Source organism: Ilyonectria robusta, assembly GCF_021365365.1.
Source record: "Ilyonectria robusta strain PMI_751 chromosome Unknown BGZ61scaffold_9, whole genome shotgun sequence".
Lineage (NCBI taxonomy): Eukaryota > Fungi > Ascomycota > Sordariomycetes > Hypocreales > Nectriaceae > Ilyonectria > Ilyonectria robusta.
This window is the reverse complement of record NW_025764443.1, coordinates 1,261,814-1,280,904: the sequence shown is the minus strand read 5'-3', so window position 1 is coordinate 1,280,904 and position 19,091 is coordinate 1,261,814. Positions and strand designations below refer to the sequence as shown.

At 57.3% G+C, this 19,091-nt stretch overlaps 6 protein-coding genes across 6 annotated transcripts; 4 read left to right on the top strand and 2 right to left on the bottom strand.

Moving 5' to 3' along the window:
• Positions 1-400: 400 nt before the first annotated feature.
• On the bottom strand, positions 401-1,348 carry BGZ61DRAFT_577413 (uncharacterized protein). Its single transcript, XM_046256247.1, has one exon. It carries the CDS (start codon positions 1,027-1,029, stop codon positions 511-513), a length of 519 nt encoding a protein of 172 aa, XP_046104937.1. The 5' UTR covers positions 1,030-1,348; the 3' UTR covers positions 401-510.
• A 5,318-nt stretch (positions 1,349-6,666) lies between these two features.
• BGZ61DRAFT_451552 (uncharacterized protein) lies at positions 6,667-7,283 on the top strand. Its single transcript, XM_046245841.1, has one exon. The coding sequence runs from the start codon at positions 7,005-7,007 to the stop codon at positions 7,221-7,223; it is 219 nt and encodes a 72-aa protein (XP_046104936.1). The 5' UTR covers positions 6,667-7,004; the 3' UTR covers positions 7,224-7,283.
• A 396-nt stretch (positions 7,284-7,679) lies between these two features.
• BGZ61DRAFT_451550 (uncharacterized protein) lies at positions 7,680-8,701 on the top strand. Its single transcript, XM_046245840.1, has 2 exons — positions 7,680-8,498; positions 8,562-8,701. Exon 1 carries the CDS (start codon positions 7,795-7,797, stop codon positions 8,449-8,451), a length of 657 nt encoding a protein of 218 aa, XP_046104935.1. The 5' UTR covers positions 7,680-7,794; the 3' UTR covers positions 8,452-8,498; positions 8,562-8,701.
• Positions 8,702-11,189: 2,488 nt separating this feature from the next.
• BGZ61DRAFT_517790 (uncharacterized protein) lies at positions 11,190-13,134 on the top strand. The gene is made up of 4 exons (XM_046252342.1): positions 11,190-11,616; positions 11,785-11,976; positions 12,125-12,321; positions 12,623-13,134. The coding sequence occupies exons 1-4, from the start codon at positions 11,505-11,507 to the stop codon at positions 13,043-13,045; spliced, it is 924 nt and encodes a 307-aa protein (XP_046104934.1). The 5' UTR covers positions 11,190-11,504; the 3' UTR covers positions 13,046-13,134.
• A 2,387-nt stretch (positions 13,135-15,521) lies between these two features.
• On the top strand, positions 15,522-16,879 carry BGZ61DRAFT_532351 (uncharacterized protein; the record flags this gene model as incomplete). The annotated part of the gene is made up of 3 exons (XM_046253856.1): positions 15,522-16,277; positions 16,328-16,642; positions 16,694-16,879. The coding sequence occupies 3 exons, from the start codon at positions 15,522-15,524 to the stop codon at positions 16,877-16,879; spliced, it is 1,257 nt and encodes a 418-aa protein (XP_046104933.1).
• A 138-nt stretch (positions 16,880-17,017) lies between these two features.
• BGZ61DRAFT_239226 (uncharacterized protein) lies at positions 17,018-17,933 on the bottom strand. Its single transcript, XM_046238319.1, has one exon. The coding sequence runs from the start codon at positions 17,633-17,635 to the stop codon at positions 17,156-17,158; it is 480 nt and encodes a 159-aa protein (XP_046104932.1). The 5' UTR covers positions 17,636-17,933; the 3' UTR covers positions 17,018-17,155.
• Between the last annotated feature and the right edge of the window lie 1,158 nt (positions 17,934-19,091).

Here is a 19,091-nt window from a genome sequence, read left to right as displayed (position 1 = left end):
GGAGACTCGAATACGGCCAAAACAGGAAGGCTGGTTAGCCAGACTTGAGGACATCATACGATGCATCAGGCCAGTGCGGCGGGGGTGATAGGACGTCCGCCGCTCAGGGGCCGTGGTAGAAGAAGCAAGCAACAAACAGGCAAGCAACGCCTCGGGCGGCCTGAGGCTAGCAGGGCATTTCATGTCGCACGCACGCCTAGCGGTGCTGTTCGGTGGTAAGGCTGAGACGACGGGTTCAGAACTGGGGGTATGAATGCGAAATTTTGGCACGAGCGAGGACAGGATCCGCATGCTCGGTCACGAAGCTAGATCGATGGACCAGGCGGCTATTGATTTTAGTGTTTTGATAGAGTTCGATCCGCCTCAGGCACTCGGTCGGCATTTTGTTGATTTTGGTAAATCTGGCGGGTGCTTGTCCCCAGGATCTCGATGAGCTGGCATGACTCCGTCCTCGCCCGTGGTGCGCCGCTAGATGGCCTCGGTGTCGACAGCGTCTCGGGGTCGTGGCGCTCAACTTCGCAGTGACACTTCAGAGTCCACCGGCAGAGCCTGCGCCCCCCCGCCGCCGTTGGATGCATAGACGAACCAAAGTCCCGGCATCAAGGCCGCTGTCGCGTGCCTTTCCTCTGGCGAACTCTGGCAGTGTTGCCACTGGCTCCCTCCCATGTGTTCCAGCGGGGATCGATGGGGATATTTGTCCTGGAGAACTGGTGCTGAGGCGATATTCTCTATAATGGGTATGCGCTCAGCCTCACGCAACGTCTTCCTGCCACCCCGAAGCTGAACAGCTGAGACGAAGGCAAGCCGACGTGCGGGTAAATGACTCGGTTGGGCATGTGAGGAGCAGGATGCGCCGTCTAGACGCCCGGCCATGACATTCCGCAACATCAGGCCACTTGAAGACGCCAAGAAGCGGATCCAAGCCGCTGAATCATTGACCGGCGTGGTGTGGCTTGCGCTTGCATCCCGCATCTTGACCGACAATTCCCCGTTTGAGAATCGCATGCTACAAGGATGCTTGCTCTGCATCCCCCGTCGACTTTCCCGTGCTGGGGTTCGCGTTGACGAAGCATGGAATTACCGCCGTATGGAGTTGATCATCAGGGATGGACGGCTCGAGGTTTGCCGATGGTTCAGCGATCAGCGACCGCCCGATTGATGCACCTGAGTTTGCACTCGCTGCGGCTTGGAGGGGTGTGCTGTCTCATTCAATCGCCTGCTCCCACCGCAAGGTGCCAAAAAAATGCCTGGGTAAAGTGGATGGCTAACTAAGACAGGAAGCTGTGAGGCTGGCCGGAGGGAGGATCCTCCCTGTTGCATGAGCCGGACCATGACAGGCAGCTACATCATCGCGATCGATTCATCTGCAAGCCCGAGATCGAGACCACTCGAAGGATGGCCTCGGTTTCATCCAATACCAACTTCCCACCGAGTCCAACGTCAGCAAAGCCAGCATAACTGAGGGTGGGTGTCGTCGCTGTTTGGAGGGCTGGCCCGTCCTCGCTCGCCCGACACTGGGTAATTATCCAGATGGGCGCTACTGACTATGGAGGCATCTAGAACGAGGCCATCCGGGGTCACTCTGCACTTGTGGGAGACTCCAGCAGCCACCGATCCATGTACGTACCTTGGTACCCGGTACGTACCTGTGCGATACAATTGTGAATTGGGAGAGGCCAGGATATGTGGAGGGGGGTGAGGCGAGCGAGGTGAGGTGTGAGCCGCCATGCCTGGTGGTGGTGTGTTCGCGGGACGGGCAGGATCTTGCTAGTGGGCGCCGACCTGGGATCAGACGATCGTCCTGTCGAGGCCGCCCCACCGCAGCCAGATCCCAGGGTTCCGCCCTTTCACAGACCCTAGCCTTCATAACGGCACCCTTGAACAATTCAGACGTGTGCGGCCTGTGCTGGTTCAGCGCCTGCTTCAGGCTGAATTCGCCAATGTCGGCCCCAAAATGCGACCAAATTTGCCCACGACTCGTTGGCGGTCAGGTCAGATCGGATGTCGGAGCCAGCCCCGATGCCTCCTATGGCGTCGAAAGGAGCTAAGTGAGTCCCATCCGGGGATCCTCACCGATCGCCTCGGGCGTAACCCTCCTAACTAGTCGGTGGACGGGATGAGACCTAGCAGGATTCGTCAGCTTAAGAGGCATCTCATCTGCATCTCGGCGAGCGCCTCGGTATTGCTCTGAAGTAGAGTCCTGATTCTGCATGTGGGTGCAGGTGACCCCAGGGGTCGGGTAGGATCTGGGGGCTGAACCGGCCGGAGCGTAAAGAAGGGCGACCACGTCATAGTATCGTGACCCGATCGGCTGGCTTTTGGCATGCTTACTTGGGGGCCATGCCGGCCGGAGGTTGCTTCCACACGAATCTCGGCTGCAGTCCCTCTGCGATCTAGGACCAGGATAACCCCTTCAAGCATTCATCGACAGCCTATAGCGTCGAGAGGGTGTGTCAGGGGATAATCGTTGTGAATCCACACTAGGAAGCTCCATCACCTGATGCCGGGTCTTAAATGCAACAGTCTTTACAAAACGGTCTAGACACATGACTAAAGAAGACAGATGGCTTGTTGATCGAGTCGGAAACGGAGATGGCGCGCAAGGACCTCCACGCTCCTAACATAATGGGGCAGCTGGGCAGCGGCAGTTGAATGATCAGAAAGATCGCCGGTGATTCTAAATTTCCAACCTAGCGGGTGGCGGCTATTTGAGCCAGGTTGAGGGGCAGGTCGAGATCGGTCGGAGCACGGGGTTGTTTCTCATGTTTCGGCTGGGGTGAGATCCAAACTCCGTGGACAGGCCGCAAACGGCTCACAGTTGTAGTGAGGAGCTGCCTGATAGGGGCTATGAGTTTGGTGGCGCCTGCAGAGTAGGGTGTCGGAACGGTCTAGGAAAGGCTCTGTTGATGGGGGGTTTGGACCTCCAACTGTCCCTCAAAACCATTGGTGGTTGGATGAGTGACATGTACCTTTGGGCATGGATGAACGGATGCCCATCAATCAATTATGGGCGACCAGCAAAGGCGCAAGATCTGACAGCGTCATCGCCCAAGTGTCGTTTTCGGCTCGCTGCATTGTCTAGACCGTTGAGAGTTGACAGACTGCAGGGGAGATCTGATACATTTGGGTGGGCGGCTGGGATGCAAAAATAGTAAGGATGCGCAATCCAACACTCGCTCTGTCAGATCTCGTAGCGGAACCCCGGAGCCGCTGTGAAATTGGTGAATCTCGCTTCGAAATCCTTTGGGCTGTTCATAGTGTGAATGTGAGCAAGTTTGGGGATTGGTGCAGTGTCCAAAATGTACAAGGCGTTAATCGATGTCTAGGTAGGTCATCTGCGTGATCCATCACATGGTGATGATGCACTCGATCCCCAAGTGGTCTCCCCAAACCGGTTTGCGTGAGAGCATCCCAACATCATCAACCCTTCGCCATTGCAGGGGTCACGGGATGAGCGTAATATGGGGGTGACTTGCGGATATGAGGTTGCTGTTGTGCCAGCAGCCAAAGGTGTCTGCCTATATCTGGCTAGCCCATTTGACCGTGCTTTGGAGGCTGAGGAGGCTTAGGAGGGGGTGAGTTGAGATGATGCCCAGGTTCCCACTAAGTTAGGGTGTGGAAGACAACCTCTTTGGGCGACAGGCCCTTGGTCAGAACATCTGATGAGGGGGCTGCTCGAGTCGGAGGGATGGATAGCCGTCGTAAAGCGGCGCATCCATTTATTGACGCAGCCGATTTGCGAAAGATGATCGAAGTAGGGTCGATGACCAGGGTTCCTTGGGCCATAGGGAATTGCAACTGACGAGTCGGGGGCTATTGACGATTGCATGAGATCGGTCGGGATGGAACAGAAAAAAGACCTTTTCAGAACTGGCCGCCGACGTCCCCACTCTGTCACTTCCGATCCTGGTGGTGTCTGCTGACAGTGGCTCTTGGTCCAAGGCCAACCCGGAGCCGGATAATTATCCCGCAAATATCATGGAATTCTACACCGTTGCGGGGTCTGGAACAATGACGCCGCGGGTGAGGTGACGCAGTTGGTACCTGGTGTGGTGGTAATGGTGTGGACTGCGTTGTCGAGCGTTCGTGATGGCACAGTGGCGGGGCCCCGGATTGTGAAGTAGGAGAGGGAAGCCAAAGATGGTGTGTCCATGTTGTCTTCCAGTGGGAAGTCTCGTTATACGGACGGCCCCCCAACGGACAGCGAATGACGGCGACGGGGGTCATCTAGATGGTACTGCACTCAAAGGGCCGCAATCGTCGATGGATCGATCCCGAGCTTGGAGCGAGGAGGCGCAGTCAACACCAGCAACGTGGAACTGGAGACGTGGGTAAGTGAGGCGGTCAGGGATGATGGATTGAGCGCATGGGACTTTGCCATAGTGTCAATGTCATCGTATCCGCATCCGCGTCCGCACCGCACCGCAAGCTTGGCCGTGACCGTTACCGTGGTTGTGGCCGAGGTTGAGGAGCGAAGCATGGGTCGAGAAAGGTGGAAGATGGACCGTTGAATCCATGATGCCGAACCCAAGGTTCATCGTCGCAGGCTACTTCCACCTTGCATACCCTGTCATTCTTGCCTGTCGTCGCTCTGCCCTTGCCTTGAGCCCTTGACGCACTGTCGACGATGCCCTGGCCTTGTTGGTGCGAAACAGAGCGTTGACACTGGTTCGGTTTAGGCCTGGTGTGACTAACGGGGAGGGACGAAGGGCGGCGCAGGAGCTTTGACAACTTCAATAGTAGGTGGCGGGTATCTTGCCAGCCCCCACACAGTACGATATGGTGCGATCAACGAAGCAATAATCACCGAATGACACCGCTCTTGCACTGTGCTACACTGTAAGCTGGTACGTTCCTACCTACCTAGGTATACCTACCTTAGGTTGGGAAGTTTGATAACTTCCAGCGCCAACCTTCGTCGAAACGGACGAAGGCCCCGCTCCTGCATCCGAAAACGGCTCATGGAAGGTAGTGGAGCTAATACCCCATGGCCCGTTCCTCATTCTGACAGGTCGGTCACGGTTTTGGTTCATAGCATCATACTGGGGCAGGCTTGAGCAGGCTCGACTTGGCCTACTGCGTGATAGCTCAGGCATGTCACCGTAATGTTTCCAGGCTTTGAGGTTTCCTAGACCGGAAAGCATTGGCGCCCGTCCGCCGTACGCCCCATGGCAATTGAGCCTCGCACGGCGGCACGCTCAAGAGAGCCCCGGACAAGGGCCAGGGCATGAGACAGGTTACGATGCTCTGTCAAACGGGACAGGATGGGACGTGATCAGATGGCATAGCAGATAATTGGGCGGATCGCTATCAACGGGAACAAGGGACTCCCGCCATCAATTACCCGTGCGTCTCCCAGCAGCCTTTTGCCCGCCCTTGGCCGTTCTTGGCTGCCGAGGGCAGACAGAAGACCAATTGCCCGTCATTTTCGTGGCCTCCCAGGGCCTTCCCTGAGCCTTCCCTGGACCACCACGATCTTCCCAGCTTCCCACGCTTCTCACGGGTCACCAGAACCCCGCGAGACCGCCGGGATGGCTGTCCGAAAGGGGTATGTGAATCGGGGGTTGGTGGGATTCGAGACGCAGTTCGTCCGCCGCCCTGCATCCTGAGCCCACCACGTGTGGTCCCGGTGGAGGACCCAGCTTGCTCGCCTTTTAGGGGCCGTACCAGTAGAGTTAGTTTCTTGGAGAATCGCGATGGGGTGCCCAGGGCTCCGGGTTACCAGCACCACCTCAACCAAAACAGCCTGTGCCCAGGCTCAAGGAAGGGGAGGAGAATCCGAAGGGGGCTCAGTAGGGAAAAACCAAACCTTGATCCACGCCGCCGGCAAAGCCTGAACAGGAAACGCCATCAAGCAGCAAATAACAGCACGGTGACGTACCGTCAATTGCTCAATTCGGGGTGAGGGGAAATTCTCCAGTAAAAACGTTCGATCAAGTTTCTTTTGATGGTCTGAGGCTCTCCGCCGGCTCGGCCTCTTGCGGATGGTAGTGTAAAATTTCTGGTGGTGGCGCTCCGTCCACTGCGAATAGCCGGAAAGCCGCTCTCCGGCCCCGGCCAAGCACAGTCGAGGTAAATGTGCCAGCACGAGACACCGTTGCGGAGCATGGAGACCAGATACCGCATATGATAACCTACATGAAGTTGGCCTCCATATACCGTGCTGCATGCCATTGTTACGGCGGTACCGTGGTGGTGTAACGGCATCCGTACGTGCTAGAGAGCATGCATTAGGACGAACAAAGCGCTAGTGTGGATAAAATTAGCAGCAGATCGAGGTGGGATTGGGGGAAGGGAGGCAGACAGACGTGTCTCCTGTGTCTCAATGTCGTGGCGACTAAATTGCATTCGAGTGGGTAGCCATATGCTCTGGTGGCACACCCAAATCGCAACTAGAGCTGGTCAAGCTAGAATTCAGCAAGACTTGGCTATGCCTTGACTTGCCTTGTCTTGCCTTGCCTTGTCTTGCCTCAGCCAACGCAGTTTCCATTTTGGACGGCATGTGGCGTCAAAGAAACACTCTCTTGTCTTCATGGAGGTGGGCAAGGGCAACCCGTACGAAATACGGCAAAGCGATTGCAGCCACGGTAAAACATATTGCTGACTAGGGTTGTCGGGAAGTAGCCAGCCGCCGTGGTTGCTCGATGTGTTGATGAGTTGGCTGTGTCACCACCGCCACGGAGCCGATCAGCCAACTCTCCCATCACGGCTCCTCGCATATCCCATCACACACACACACACACACACACATACGCGCAGACACACGCGCACCGGGCTCACAACCACCCTTTGCGCGCCCCTCCCACCGCCGACCTCCGCCTCATGGGTCTATTGCTGCGGGCTTGTGGCCCGTAACCCTCCGGCGTCGTCCCGGCGTTCCCCTGGTGTCCCTTGAAGCCACAGGGCGCTACACTGCCCCGGACAGTACACATTGCATCGGGGGTTTGAGCAAGTTAGCGGATATCCACGATTCCCTCCTAGCGTCACGGTGCAACAATGCCCGAATGCTGAGTTGGTCTGACCCATCGCCTGGCTCTCTGGTGTTAGTGGCTGTGGCGACGGTGATGGTGGTGATGGTTGCTGCCTATGCGTCTGGTGTCACTGTCGCCTTCAGCAGCAGCAAGCCGGGCGTTGCCGGGGCAGGTGACACGCCCATCCTCATTTTTTGCTGCAACGCTGGAAATGCAGTAAAATCTAGGTCCCAAGGGCCATCGATGCGTTGAGTAGCCAATTCTTTGCCCTACCTTCCGGCCACAGCCTCCGCGAGTAAGTTGCACAAGGCGATCGACATCAGACCACCTCGCAAGCCTCCGTTGCAGGGAAGCATGGTCTAGTCTCCCAGCGCCTGCATGTTCCAGGTCTGCATCTATGGCAGAACCCAGGCTGACCAAATCGGCTGCCCCACCACTACGGGCCACAGCCATCGCCATCTTGGAGAGGTACTATCACGTTGTGCAAGCACTCACACTCCCTGTCCTAGGATAGCTTTGGCGTGCCCCGTAAGTTACATGCCGCGCGCACCAAAGCACGCTGTGGCAGCAGGGAATGGGCCCAAGTGGCCTAGGTTTGGGCTCACCGTGCACGCACCGGCGCCGCATCGTGGGGATCTCATGATCTCGTCCGCCTCAACGCTCGGCCTACTGGGAAGACCCCTTGAGACGATGCCCGTGGTGAGATCGGGACGTTTACGAAATTGGGCTTGTTGTTTTTGTTTGGTGTAATCGAAGATGGACCGTGTGTTGACGCCATTTCGTGGAGAACCTCATTACCGACTTGCTTCCATAGGGGTTCTAGATGACCAACGAGTGGGTGCTCGTTCGTTGTTATTTGTCTTCATGCCCGCTTTCAAGGCGGCCTCTCCGTCGGGGACTGGGCATTGCACTGCACACATGTAGTCCGTACATAGTACGCACCATTATGTCGCTGGGTTGCTGCAAGGCATTGGATTCAAGGCAAGGGAGCATTCGCGGCAATGCAGCGTCGATGGACGACAGGTCGTCACACAGACGCAATTTTAAGGTACTAGGAATGCTGCTGACACGCAGCAGCCGCATGCGTCCTAGACATACAGTAGTTTGCCTGGGCGTTGGAGGAGCTTCTGACTCGCTCATTGAACGTGTCAAGCACCAGCGACCCAGCCATCTTGACGACTTGGAAGAGCACTGGGTGCCATCGAAGTCAACTGTCCCAAACATGGGGACCCGCCCGCGACCCAGCGCTTGGGAAACGGCCTGTCATCACAATTTTCATTCCCCATCAACCAGTGGGCTTACCGCAAGAAGACATCATTTGCGCATTGCCATGGGAGAGAGAGTCCGGCGCTCGACCCCAAGACCCTGGCCCCTGTCTATTCCCGAGAGTCACATCCCTGATCCGATTTCGCCCAGGGAGTCCTCAAGAAGCAACGTCAATGGTGTGGTTTGCTGCTGCTGGCGGTCAAATGCGGCTTGACTGCCGAGGCCTATCGAGAGGAGATGTGATCTGTCTTTCTACGCCCAGTGCGTCTATCCGGGGAGCAGGACGGTTATTCTGGACATTATTGACATATGACGGTCATGCAGGAAACAGGATCAGGCATAGGTGAGCGCAAGTTGTGAGGGAGGACGTGTCGGGATGACACCTAGAGTGCGCGGGAGAGGGCATGGTCCGACGAAATCGGGAGTGACCCGTCAACCCGTCGAAGAGAAAGGGGGGGGGGGGGGTGCGGGCCGAGGGGAAAAGCCGTTGATGACAGCTGCTACGTACGTAGGGACGGCATCGCACAGCAGAGCGCGTGCTACGGCACAGCAGAGCACAGCACACAGCACATGGAAGTACAATGCAGCTCAAGCACAACTCAGAGCATGAGACACACCAAAAAGACTGGCGCAGCGCCGTCCACCGTCCATCATCCGGTGGTTCGGCCGGGTGCGTCATGACACCCATCCGAGTATTTCTCGTATTAGCTGAGGTTGGATCAAAGTCGTGCGCCGTGTGAAGTCCCCAAGCCCGACCGGCAGCTGTTTCACGCCTGCCGACCGTTTCTGGGGCTTCCTTGCCTGTAGACATGGAGACTTTTTCTTTTGCTCGCCCACGCAGCAGCCGCAGCAGGCAGGGTCTGGAGCGGTAGAGCAAGCATTACGTGCAGTCACATCGCGACCATTGGCACCGGATCGCGAGTGGGTCCACCGTTGGAAACTCGCTCGGGGATGGTCCGGATGGACTTGGGCGAGAAAAAACGTATGACCCGGGATTTCGATGAGTGCACACATGACTGACAGATGGCCGCATCGGAAGGGGGCCCCATGGAGCCGCGTCTATTGCCGGTTCTTCGACGCGGACCGGAGTGGGAAAAAGTAACGACATATCCGGGTTTGCATAGCTTATGGCCCGTTGAACAGGCATTGTCGGGAGAGCCTCACCACTGGCGGAGCTTCAACTAACGGCTCGAAGGCGGAGACGAGAAGGATCTGAAAGGCTGTGGTCAACAGGCGTCGCCTCCCGCTAGCCGCAACCGAGACCAGCAGTTGGGCAGTGGGGAACACAAGAAGCCCAAGAAAGATGGACGGGAAGCCTTGTCACAGGTCAGAAGGTGATGGATTTGGCCGCAGCAACAAGTCTAATGTATCGGGGGGGGGGCTCGGGTGGGAACGCGATGCCCCATGGCACAAAGCACAAGATTTGAGCTGGCAGAATTCTCCGAGTTGTGCCATGGCATCGTGAGCGACATGACTTTATCCGCGGAAGCCCTCAGGCATCTATTCCTATGGGGCCGCGACATAACCCGATGGTAAAATTCTGACGTGCTGGGCTTGTGCTGTCAAAAGCATCTACATAGTTGCTGCAGTTAGTTCAGGTCTCGGGCAAAACTCAAAAGCACGGAATGATGAATGGTCAGATTTGGGGACCGAGCCATGAGCTTGAGTGTGAGATCTGGAAAGATTTAGCGGATACTTCAGGAGCAGCTAGTGGCCAACCATTTTCTTGCCATCTTCAACCGTCCCACAGCCGTCCAGCAACCGTCTAACCGTCTAGCAGCCTTCGGCAGGCCCTGCAGGGAGGTGGCCGCTGCTGGGCCGCAGATCGAGGCTAATTCGCTGTGGAGGGTCCGGTTGGCGGTCCCTCCCAAAGTCACACTCACACGGACCCATCACGGACACACTGCTGAATACTACGTCGTACGCAGAGACTTGCGCTGCTCTGAGCGCTGTGCGGAGAGAGCAGCAGGAGCTGGAGGAGCTGGAGTTTCTATGGCTCTTGAGAGAGCTACGTCCGGTCGTCTACACACGAGAGACAGTGGGAGACCGGTCGCCGCGGTACTGGAGAGAAATAGACCGACGTCGCATGGTGTTGTTACAGTGAGCGATGACCGACTAGGGCAGGGTCGCGGTTAGCCTCGACCCCAACAAAGCATCCGGTTCCCAGGCGATTGGAAACTGGTCGTGAATGACGCGGAAGGGCGGCAGCGGAGTCGCTAGCAGGGAACCCTTGACTTCCGAGCAGCATAGTCTCCCATCCCCGTGGCGCATGGCTTGTCCCAAAGGACAGGACCCTAAGGGGATGGGATTCCAAACCCCCAAGACGGGCGAGTAGCGGCAAGGAACATCGGGGCTTCTGTGGACGATTTCGGTCCGACGCGCTGCGTGATCTTGCCGCTCCTCCAGAGATGCGATGGCAGCCCAGTGCGTTCTGGTCTGTTGCATGGCGTGTGAGAGTGCCCATGACTGGCTGGGGAGAGATGCTACTCTGCACTTTGGAGACAGCCTTGATGGTTCGGCTAGGCGACTGGACCAGCAAGCACTGGGCGCACATGCGAATGGTTACCAAGTAGCACATATCGCCCCAAAGTCTGCTGGTTAGTAGGTTACTAGCGGAGTCAGTGTGGCCTTGCGAGAAGATGCGTCAAGGGTTTCTTGCGAGCTATTGCATTCTGGAAGCCGCCCAGTGGAATGGTTTTGGCGGCGGAGATTGGTACGGGCGATGGCGCTGGGGTCATCCTTGGAGACTTCTCCTGGTGCTTGAGGTACCACGATGTGATGGATCATTTTCTTGCGCGCGCCCCCTGGACTGAGGCTGCGGTTGACTTTCTGCCTCCTATTCCGCTACAGCCCGGACGGAGGAACATTGGTTCTTTCGCCAGGACGATGCGTTAGTGGAGCAGAGCGGTTTTTTTTTTTTTTTTGTTGCCGTTGGACGGGTGGATTAATGCGGGAGTGACAGAAGATGGACTGACAAGGTTTGTGTGAGGGCTCCTGGACGGGATGAGGGTGGAGGTGCATGGGCATCAGGTGCTTGTCGGGATGTTTTATGTCCAGAGTGGAAGGTCGCTGGAAGCCATCACCAGATCGTCGTGCACCACCACGAGTTCAACCACAACCTGGCTCGCCACCAACCATTGTCTCCCATAGACGGCAAGGTTTGAGATGGTAGGCCTGTGGCAAGGTGTGCACTGCATCTCATCTCGGTAGTCCATCTACGATCGAAGGCGCTGGAAAGAGGCGGCGGCAACAGCGGAGGCGGCGGCGATGATCATGGCCGATGATGAGGATATGATCGCGCTGATCGTTCTGATCGTCCACACGTCAAGTAGTAATGACACGCACAAAATCTCCTTGAACGGCCGTGATGGTACCTGTTGTACGTCGTCGGTAGCTGGCGGGGAATTCCGCAACCACGGCGCTTCGGGAGGAAGTGGTGCCTACTGGGGGCTGGTCCACGCTCTTTGGGGCTCCTCGTCTCCATGCTCGATGGAAGGGGCACGGGCGACGCACTAATCGAGGGCGTGTCTGATCTGGGCGAGATTAGGTCGACGGGCATCTGGGCAATGGGCACCCGCCAGCCCGGCGCCGTCGACAACTTCGCGTGGTGGCGGATGGGCCGTCTGCGATCCCTGCCCCTCTGGGGTGTGGTGTGTGGGAACGACGCCATGGGAACGCCAGCATGTACCTCTCCCCTTTGAGACCTGGAACTCTCCCAGGCTAACTGGGCTGTCCGCAGGTACATGCCGCGACCTGAAGTCGGGGAGTGATCCCAGCTCGCTGACGTACCTGGCGAAGGTACTGCCCATCCGCTTGGGTGCCCCCCCAATCTAGACCCCATCTCGCTCATCGACCATCGGTCATCGTTCTGCTATGTCGACGCCCAGCACAAGTCAGGCTTTCCCGCGGCTGGTACCCGTCGAGCTTCCATGCCCTCCCAACTGTCCACTTCCGACGGTCATGTTCCATGTCCGATACAGTGACGGGCCATGATCCATTTCCCGATGCCATATCCTTCTCGTCTATCCATATCTCGCATCCTCTCGAGCAGTCGAGCAGTCGAGCAGCCGAGCAGTCACCCCTGGTATTCCTTCGCTCCCATTCCCACACCCCGGCAAGCAGGCGGGTGGACAGGATGGGGCAGGGTAGAGTGTGAGCGCCGCTGTCCTGCTGGATCGAGGTGTGATGTATCGACAGGAGGCCGACCCAGGCCCCCGCGACGGACTGCCGACGGAATGGTGCCCTGGCGGGCCACGAGAGAGGCCCAGCAGCGCCAAAAGCAACAACTGTGCATGCGGGCGACCAAGCGCTGCAGCCGTCGCCTGTCGATTTGCCTGTCCACCCCATCCCATCCATCAGATTCTGATCTGCTACCCTCCCCGTAGACTGCTGCTGAGGCACGTCCCCGAGTCGACAAGCTCCAAGCCTCACTCGCCCAAACAAATCGAGCAGCCGCATGCAGCCCGTCCAGCAGCGCCTCCAAAGCCCATGCCACCCTGGCAACTAAAACACAATACGCTGTCGGCTCCCAGTTGAGTGGCATTGGAGGCGGTCCGGGGATTGCTGGTGGTGGTTGTGGGCCGCCCAGCCAGACCGCCGCTCCCCCCCAGAGGCGAGCGCCCCTGTCAAGTCGTACCATTTTCCGGTGCTCGAGATTGGAGATCTCCAAGCCTAGGCGCTACTGCACGAAGCTATCGTCACGACCCTGTCTGTCGGTGCAGAACTGTCACAACCGTGTCGATGATGTTGATGAGGCCCCCCCGAATGTCTCGCCTTCGTCACCTACTAACTTAGGCGGCCGCGCCTAAAGCCCCCCTTCCACACCCAATGTCTTTAAGCCGGCGCCGGAGAGACGTGAGAAAAGAGATTAGGGAGAACAAATCGAGCGGAAGAGATGACACCGCCTTGTCTCTGCAAGACAATGAAAAAAAACCGCTTTTGCTCAACATGGGCTTTTGTTCATGACCTTCCATGGCTCGCGATTGCCCGCGTCCCTCCCCCGGTCCGCACATCCTTGTTCCGTTCCATGGCTCCCCGAATCCTGACATCGCACTCCCCCTCTTCTTTCCTCCACCGTACGGCGCTGTACGTAGCAACTGTCTCTGCACCCCGGCATCCCTACCAGATTCCTCTGGAAGCGAACTACACGCCCCCTTGTCCCCTGGTAGGGTACCGAGTACTGCCAGCCGCAGCCTTCATCGAGGGTAACCCCCCTCTTGCGAAAACGTGCAGCGCGGTGTAGCACACCAGGCTCTCTGGCCGCAGCACGCCCTCCACCAACGCCTTGCACCAACTGCGCGGCGAAGTGCTCCAAGCCGCCAGAGCATGCACGCCTCTTCCTGCCTCCCACCCCTTCTGTCACATTTGCATTCATCCATACGGTCTGGTACATTGTTTGCCGGCGGGAGGAACAAGACGATGCGAAGTACCCATAATTTGGAACCGGCTGATCCATGCTCAGGCCTCCGAACTGGACTGACAATAGTTGACATCGTAAACCCCGGCCGGGGCTGGCTGGGGCTTGCCTGGGCTGCTGAGCTGCTGCTGGCTCTCTCCATGCTAAGGCACAAGGGATGGATGCAAATATGATGTCTGCTGTCTCTCTCCGTCTTTCAGGGCTGGCTTGCAGGTTCCCCGTAGGCTCAGGCCCTTCCGTAGCTGTTGTCCATCCCCATCCCATGGATGGATGAATGACTGCTGATCTCACATTCGGCCTCGTACCGACCGGGCTGCACCACATTTCGCTGATTTTTCTCCCGATCCCTCTTCTCTTTCCTCCTCCGCTTTCGCCTTCCCGCCCTTTCCTTCCCTTTTACTTCCCTCCGGCTTCCTGCTGCTTCCTTGCCGCCTTGAACCAACATCACCAACTCCACAGCAAACCTCATCCTCGATCCGCCTTCCATATCTCTCTACCCTCTTACCCACCCAGCCCCCTTCCCTCTCACCGCTGGTCCTTCGCTGTCGGTTCCTCGGTCTTGCCTCGAGTCAGCCATCACACCGAATAAGACACTACCAGACGCCGCCATCGCGTTGGCAGCAGCAAGGAATCGTCTTGCCCGCCATTCTAGTGGCGCTGTGCTGCCCCGGCTCCCGTGTCATTGTCGGTTCGTTGCCCAAACGCCGGGTCGCAACCCAGTCAAGCTTCAAGAACCCGAGGATTTCGACGACTCCGCCAAAGGCAAGGTTCAGTACCGACAACTGGTGCATTCCAACACGAGGCTTTCCCTCCGGCCCACGCCGCCCGACGCCGTTGCCCACGTTGTAGCGGGCGATCTGCCCCCTCGTCGCTAGGAGCCAAAAGCCAAAAGCGTCGCTAGCCTCGACCGTCTTGTCAGCCCCCAGCCAGAGACAAGTGCAATCCAGTGCCGTGGTTTCTGGCTCCACCCGCCCATCTCGCTGTCTTGGACTGACCTGAAAGCTACGTCCCCAGACCCCGGCCATTGGACCAGCTCCGCGACAGGCGGCCGCTGGGTTGAGTTTGCGCTACGCTCCTCATCTCCCTAGTCCCAGGGCACCCAGAACACACTCCCAGTGCACTTACAGCGCACACTCCCCTCCCCCAGTCTAGTCTTCGCCCATCTCTAGCGGTGCGCCGACCAAGACCCCCCCCAAGACCCAAGACCCAAGTCCCAGATTCCCAAGACCCAGACGTCCCTGCCATCGTCCCGCCCCAGCGCCACCCACGAGGGTCCCTTCGCCATCGCGCGTCAGATCTACCCACTCCTCGTGGCTTGCCCGGTATTATTTGTTTCTTTCCTTCTTCGCCTCTTATTTCGTTCCTCGGCCCCCCCCACCCCCCCGATCCTCACCTGAGAGTCCGCCGTCACATCTAGTCCTGGTCCCGTGTCTCGACCCCATTCCTGGCTCCTCCACCACCGAACCACTGAACCTCTTCCTCCTCCATCTCTCGCACACCCCGTCCCATCGTCTCTACCACCAGACCCCCCAGCCGGATCTAGCCAGGCCAGATGTATCGACGGCCTTAAATTGCGCCAAATCATCATTGGTAATTGCAAGACCCGCTATGGAAGCGGCTGACCCTGGAGCCAGACAAAGGTCCGTCTGAATTCCTTAAACGCAGAGCGCTGCCACACCAGCGTTCTCATACTTCTATCTGCCCCTCCCATATTAACATCCCCTTGCTCTCACAGTCGTCACTCTGCTCCTAACTCTGAACACCCTCTCCACCACTTGCACCAACTACAGCAGCCGTACAAACACCACCGCCAACACTCGTCCTTCTCGCGGGATCCTCTCGACACTTCGTATCGGGAACCACCCGCCATGGCCACGGCAACTCTCATCACACCGAGCTCCCACTATCAACCTCAACCATCCTTCCCCTCGGCATACCCGCATTCCTCGGCTGCGAGCATTTCCAACATGATTTCTTCCGTGGAGCCCCGAAAGTCGGTTGACGACAACGAGCCCTCAAACCGCCAGTCACTGCCCTCCATCTCCGAGGTCATTCAAGGAGCCAAGCCAGGCTCATATCCTCCAGCACCCCCCAGTATGCAGCCTGGCTCCAGCCTGCCCTCACCTTTCTCATCGGGACCTCGATCATTTTCAGATGCCGACAAGCACTCACCTCCGCAGCCTTTGCATCCTACATCATTCCCTCCTCGACAGGATGCCTTACCCTCCTTTTCCGACTCACCAAGGCCCCCTTTCAACAGCCGACCACCACTCCCTCCAGTCTCTGATCGTCGCCCGAGCCCCACGTCCAAGCCTGACATGGCCCCTCAGCACCATCATCCTGAACAACAAAAGCCTGAGTCTCACCACCCTCTCAACGGAGGGTATGCGCATCCACCTCCTCCGCCTGGCTCATACCAGCCAGGCCAAATGCCTCCAGGCCAAATGCCGCTGCCGGCCTATCCCATTTCTCCTAGACACGGTGTCCCGCCTCATCTTTCAGGACCCTACGACCCTCGAGGCCCACCGCATCCGGAAGAGGCCGAATACTCTGCTCGGGCTAGATACGATACTACGGTGAACAGACACTTCGAGAGCTGGAGTTACCAAGACTCATTGAGCAGAGTGAGTATTAATATTAACTATTCACGTAAGACATTTCTGACCATGATTAGATTGGATCTTCATCCCGAACGATTTTCAACTTTGCGGAAGCTTATAGTCGAATTGCCCAGGAGCAGCACGGAGCACACCCGATTCCCGAGCGACTGCCAACGGAACGTGAGGTCAGCGACATGCTCAGCAACATTGAGCTTATCAAGCGATCTCTGGAGCAAGTGAGGGACTTGGTCCAGACATCCATTCAAAACGAGCGAGCTCGTGAGGGAGCTAAGATGAAGGGTCCATACGATGAGGACCATGATGTGTCAATGTACGGAGATGGAATGAAGCCCCAGTATGGAATTACGGAGGTCAAGAAGCGACGAGGTGTAAGTGTACCCCAGAACTTGGAGGAAACGCACAGCTCACACTTTTCTCAGCGAGCGGCACCACCCGGCAGATGCCACAGCTGCAACAGAATTGACACCCCCGAGTGGAGACGCGGACCGGACGGCGCTCGGACTCTTTGCAATGCCTGCGGCCTTCACTATGCCAAGTTGGAGCGGAAACGACAGCTGGAAGCGAGATCGATTCGACCGAAACCCGAAGAGGGACTCCGACCATAGAGCGGCCTTTTTTTTTGGTCATCATTCACGAGCTCTAGATGAGTCTCTTCCCGGCCCGGTTCTAGATGAACCCAGCTTCACACGGTTAACCGTTCGATGCCCGAGAGCCAACGCAAGCTCATGGTTGCTGCACGGTGGAGGCAGCACAACATTCGACGTTTATTAATACCCGATTTTCTGAGCGACAAACGAAATCGTTCTTTGTATATATGTTTTTACACCAAGGATACCTCGGTCTAGGTGGATGGATCCACAGCATTGCAGGCGTTTATTTATCTACGGGTTGTTGGGGTATAGTTTTCTGAGTTTGGGCGTGGATAGTAGGATATTCGGGTTCCTAGACAAAAAGAGAAGCCACCAGGGAAGGTGGAGCAATTGAAAGCAATCATGGCAGATGCTCAACGAGGCTTTGGCCTCGGTTCTCTTTTGGAGTGTTCCTTCACATGTGGCGGTGTTGTGGGGCAGGTGGAAAATTGCACGGCTTTGAGCCAGGTGTGGATGCGGAGAGGGTAGACGGAGACACTGGAAGCTGGGCTGGAAGCTGGGCTGGGAACGTCTCAACCACTCCCTGGGACATGGGTTTGACGCAGGACAGCGACGGCAGCTGTGGGAGGACGATTCAGGACTCTCACAACAGGGGCAGATTGAATGCGTGGCAGAGGGAGATGAGATGGCTGTGACAGGCGCCCGGCTAGAAAGGATCGGTTGTGCGCCAGACGTCGAGGGAAACAGGCGGACAGCATGGGCGTGCATCATACGAAGTACTCGGGTACTGCCTCTGGAGGGATTTCATTTCATGTTTCGGACAAGTGTACAAGTTGGGGGCTACGGGGCTGGGTGTTTGAGCCGAAGAGCGAGGGCTAGGTTCAGCAATCCGAAATGATGGAATTGAAACAACATGACAATATCTTGTCCAGGGCCGCGTGCTCTGGAGTCCTGTTCGATCTCTGTGTGCTATGTGACTTCCACTCTGTACCCTGTTGTCTCAAGACAAAACTAGCTTGCCAGCATGTTATGAGGGTCCGAGTCAGGTGTGTGTATAAGCTGCACTGGAGAGTCATGGAAGAGGAAGGACTTCAGGGACGCCTCAAGAACAATCACGAGCGGCTAACGCCAGTCTATCTGGCTGATTGGGACATTAGTAGGGCTTCTATGGGGTCGATGGGGTCCTTAGGGTTCCCGATCCCCCGCATGTCGAGCAGGCTGGCGAGGGCGGGTGGGTAGAACAACCAACGCCACATCAGGCCATGGACTCGACCGATGAAGCAGATGTGTCTGGGAGTGACTCTAGGTCTTACTACCGCAGCTGGCCGACGAATCCAGCAGCTAGCCTCCAGACACGGCGTTATTTCTCACAGTGTATTCTACCGGTTTTCTATTAGTCGATTTTCAACTTGCTGGGGCAGTCTTCACCGGTCCCGCATGGGGGAGTGAGAAACGACTTGTCGATATTTTGCACATCGAATGCAAGTGACAAGGAGGGGGGGGGGAGAGGAAGCCTAACGGAGAAGCAACCGAGTAGGGCGTTGGAAAAAAGCAAAACCTTTGCACTCAAGCAGCATTAGTGCCATCCCACGCCCGGTGTGGAGGAGGATGAGGCCATGAGCGGGGACAAGTTGTGATGTGATGTCGGAAGCGCGGTTGTCACGGAGTGTGAATGGTCTGGCCCCGGTGATTCCCTCTGGCTCTCTCTCTTGCTCTCTGAGTCTCCGGTGACACGGACAAGGTGACACTTGGGAGCGGGACGAGGATGAGGAGCAGCTGAGCGGGCTGGAGGTCAGAGCACAAGGCTGGCTCGATGGAGTACAAGCATTTGAGCACGAGCCCGCGGACTGGGGGGAGATCTGACGAACGGGTAGCATGCTTCAGCTCATCGGACACGGGAACGTGCGTTGCGCAGGAGGGTGTTGCTCCGCTGCTCCGCTGCGCTGCTGCCGTGGTGCCGTGGGTGCTACAACGAGAGAGCGAGCGCGGTTCTGCTGTGATGTTGGTGTCTTGGACAGTACTTCACACGGCGTACAAAGCTGTGGGCGGGAGTAGTTCGCTCAGCACGGAGTAGAGTGTGTGACGGGGAGACGGGACATGGCTCAGATTCGAGCTGGCTGGCATGCAATGAATGGCTGGTTTCTCTTTTCTTTTTCACTTCTTTTGCCTTGGACGACGTTTCCTTCTTTTGCTTTTGGATGTGCGACATGGGCTCGTGCATCGGGAT

Bases quoted from the DNA above. Each gene is read 5' to 3' on its own strand.
- BGZ61DRAFT_577413 (XM_046256247.1), bottom strand. From the start codon at position 1,029: ATGCAGAGCAAGCATCCTTGTAGCATGCGATTCTCAAACGGGGAATTG.
- BGZ61DRAFT_239226 (XM_046238319.1), bottom strand. From the start codon at position 17,635: ATGATGCACGCCCATGCTGTCCGCCTGTTTCCCTCGACGTCTGGCGCA.
- BGZ61DRAFT_451550 (XM_046245840.1), top strand. From the start codon at position 7,795: ATGACCAACGAGTGGGTGCTCGTTCGTTGTTATTTGTCTTCATGCCCG.
- BGZ61DRAFT_517790 (XM_046252342.1), top strand. From the start codon at position 11,505: ATGATCATGGCCGATGATGAGGATATGATCGCGCTGATCGTTCTGATC. The intron at 11,617-11,784 runs GTACGTCGTCGG...GGGCGAGATTAG, and splicing joins CGGCCGTGATGGTACCTGTT to GTCGACGGGCATCTGGGCAA. The intron at 12,322-12,622 runs GTATTCCTTCGC...CCCTCCCCGTAG, and splicing joins CAGCCGAGCAGTCACCCCTG to ACTGCTGCTGAGGCACGTCC.
- BGZ61DRAFT_451552 (XM_046245841.1), top strand. From the start codon at position 7,005: ATGCTGAGTTGGTCTGACCCATCGCCTGGCTCTCTGGTGTTAGTGGCT.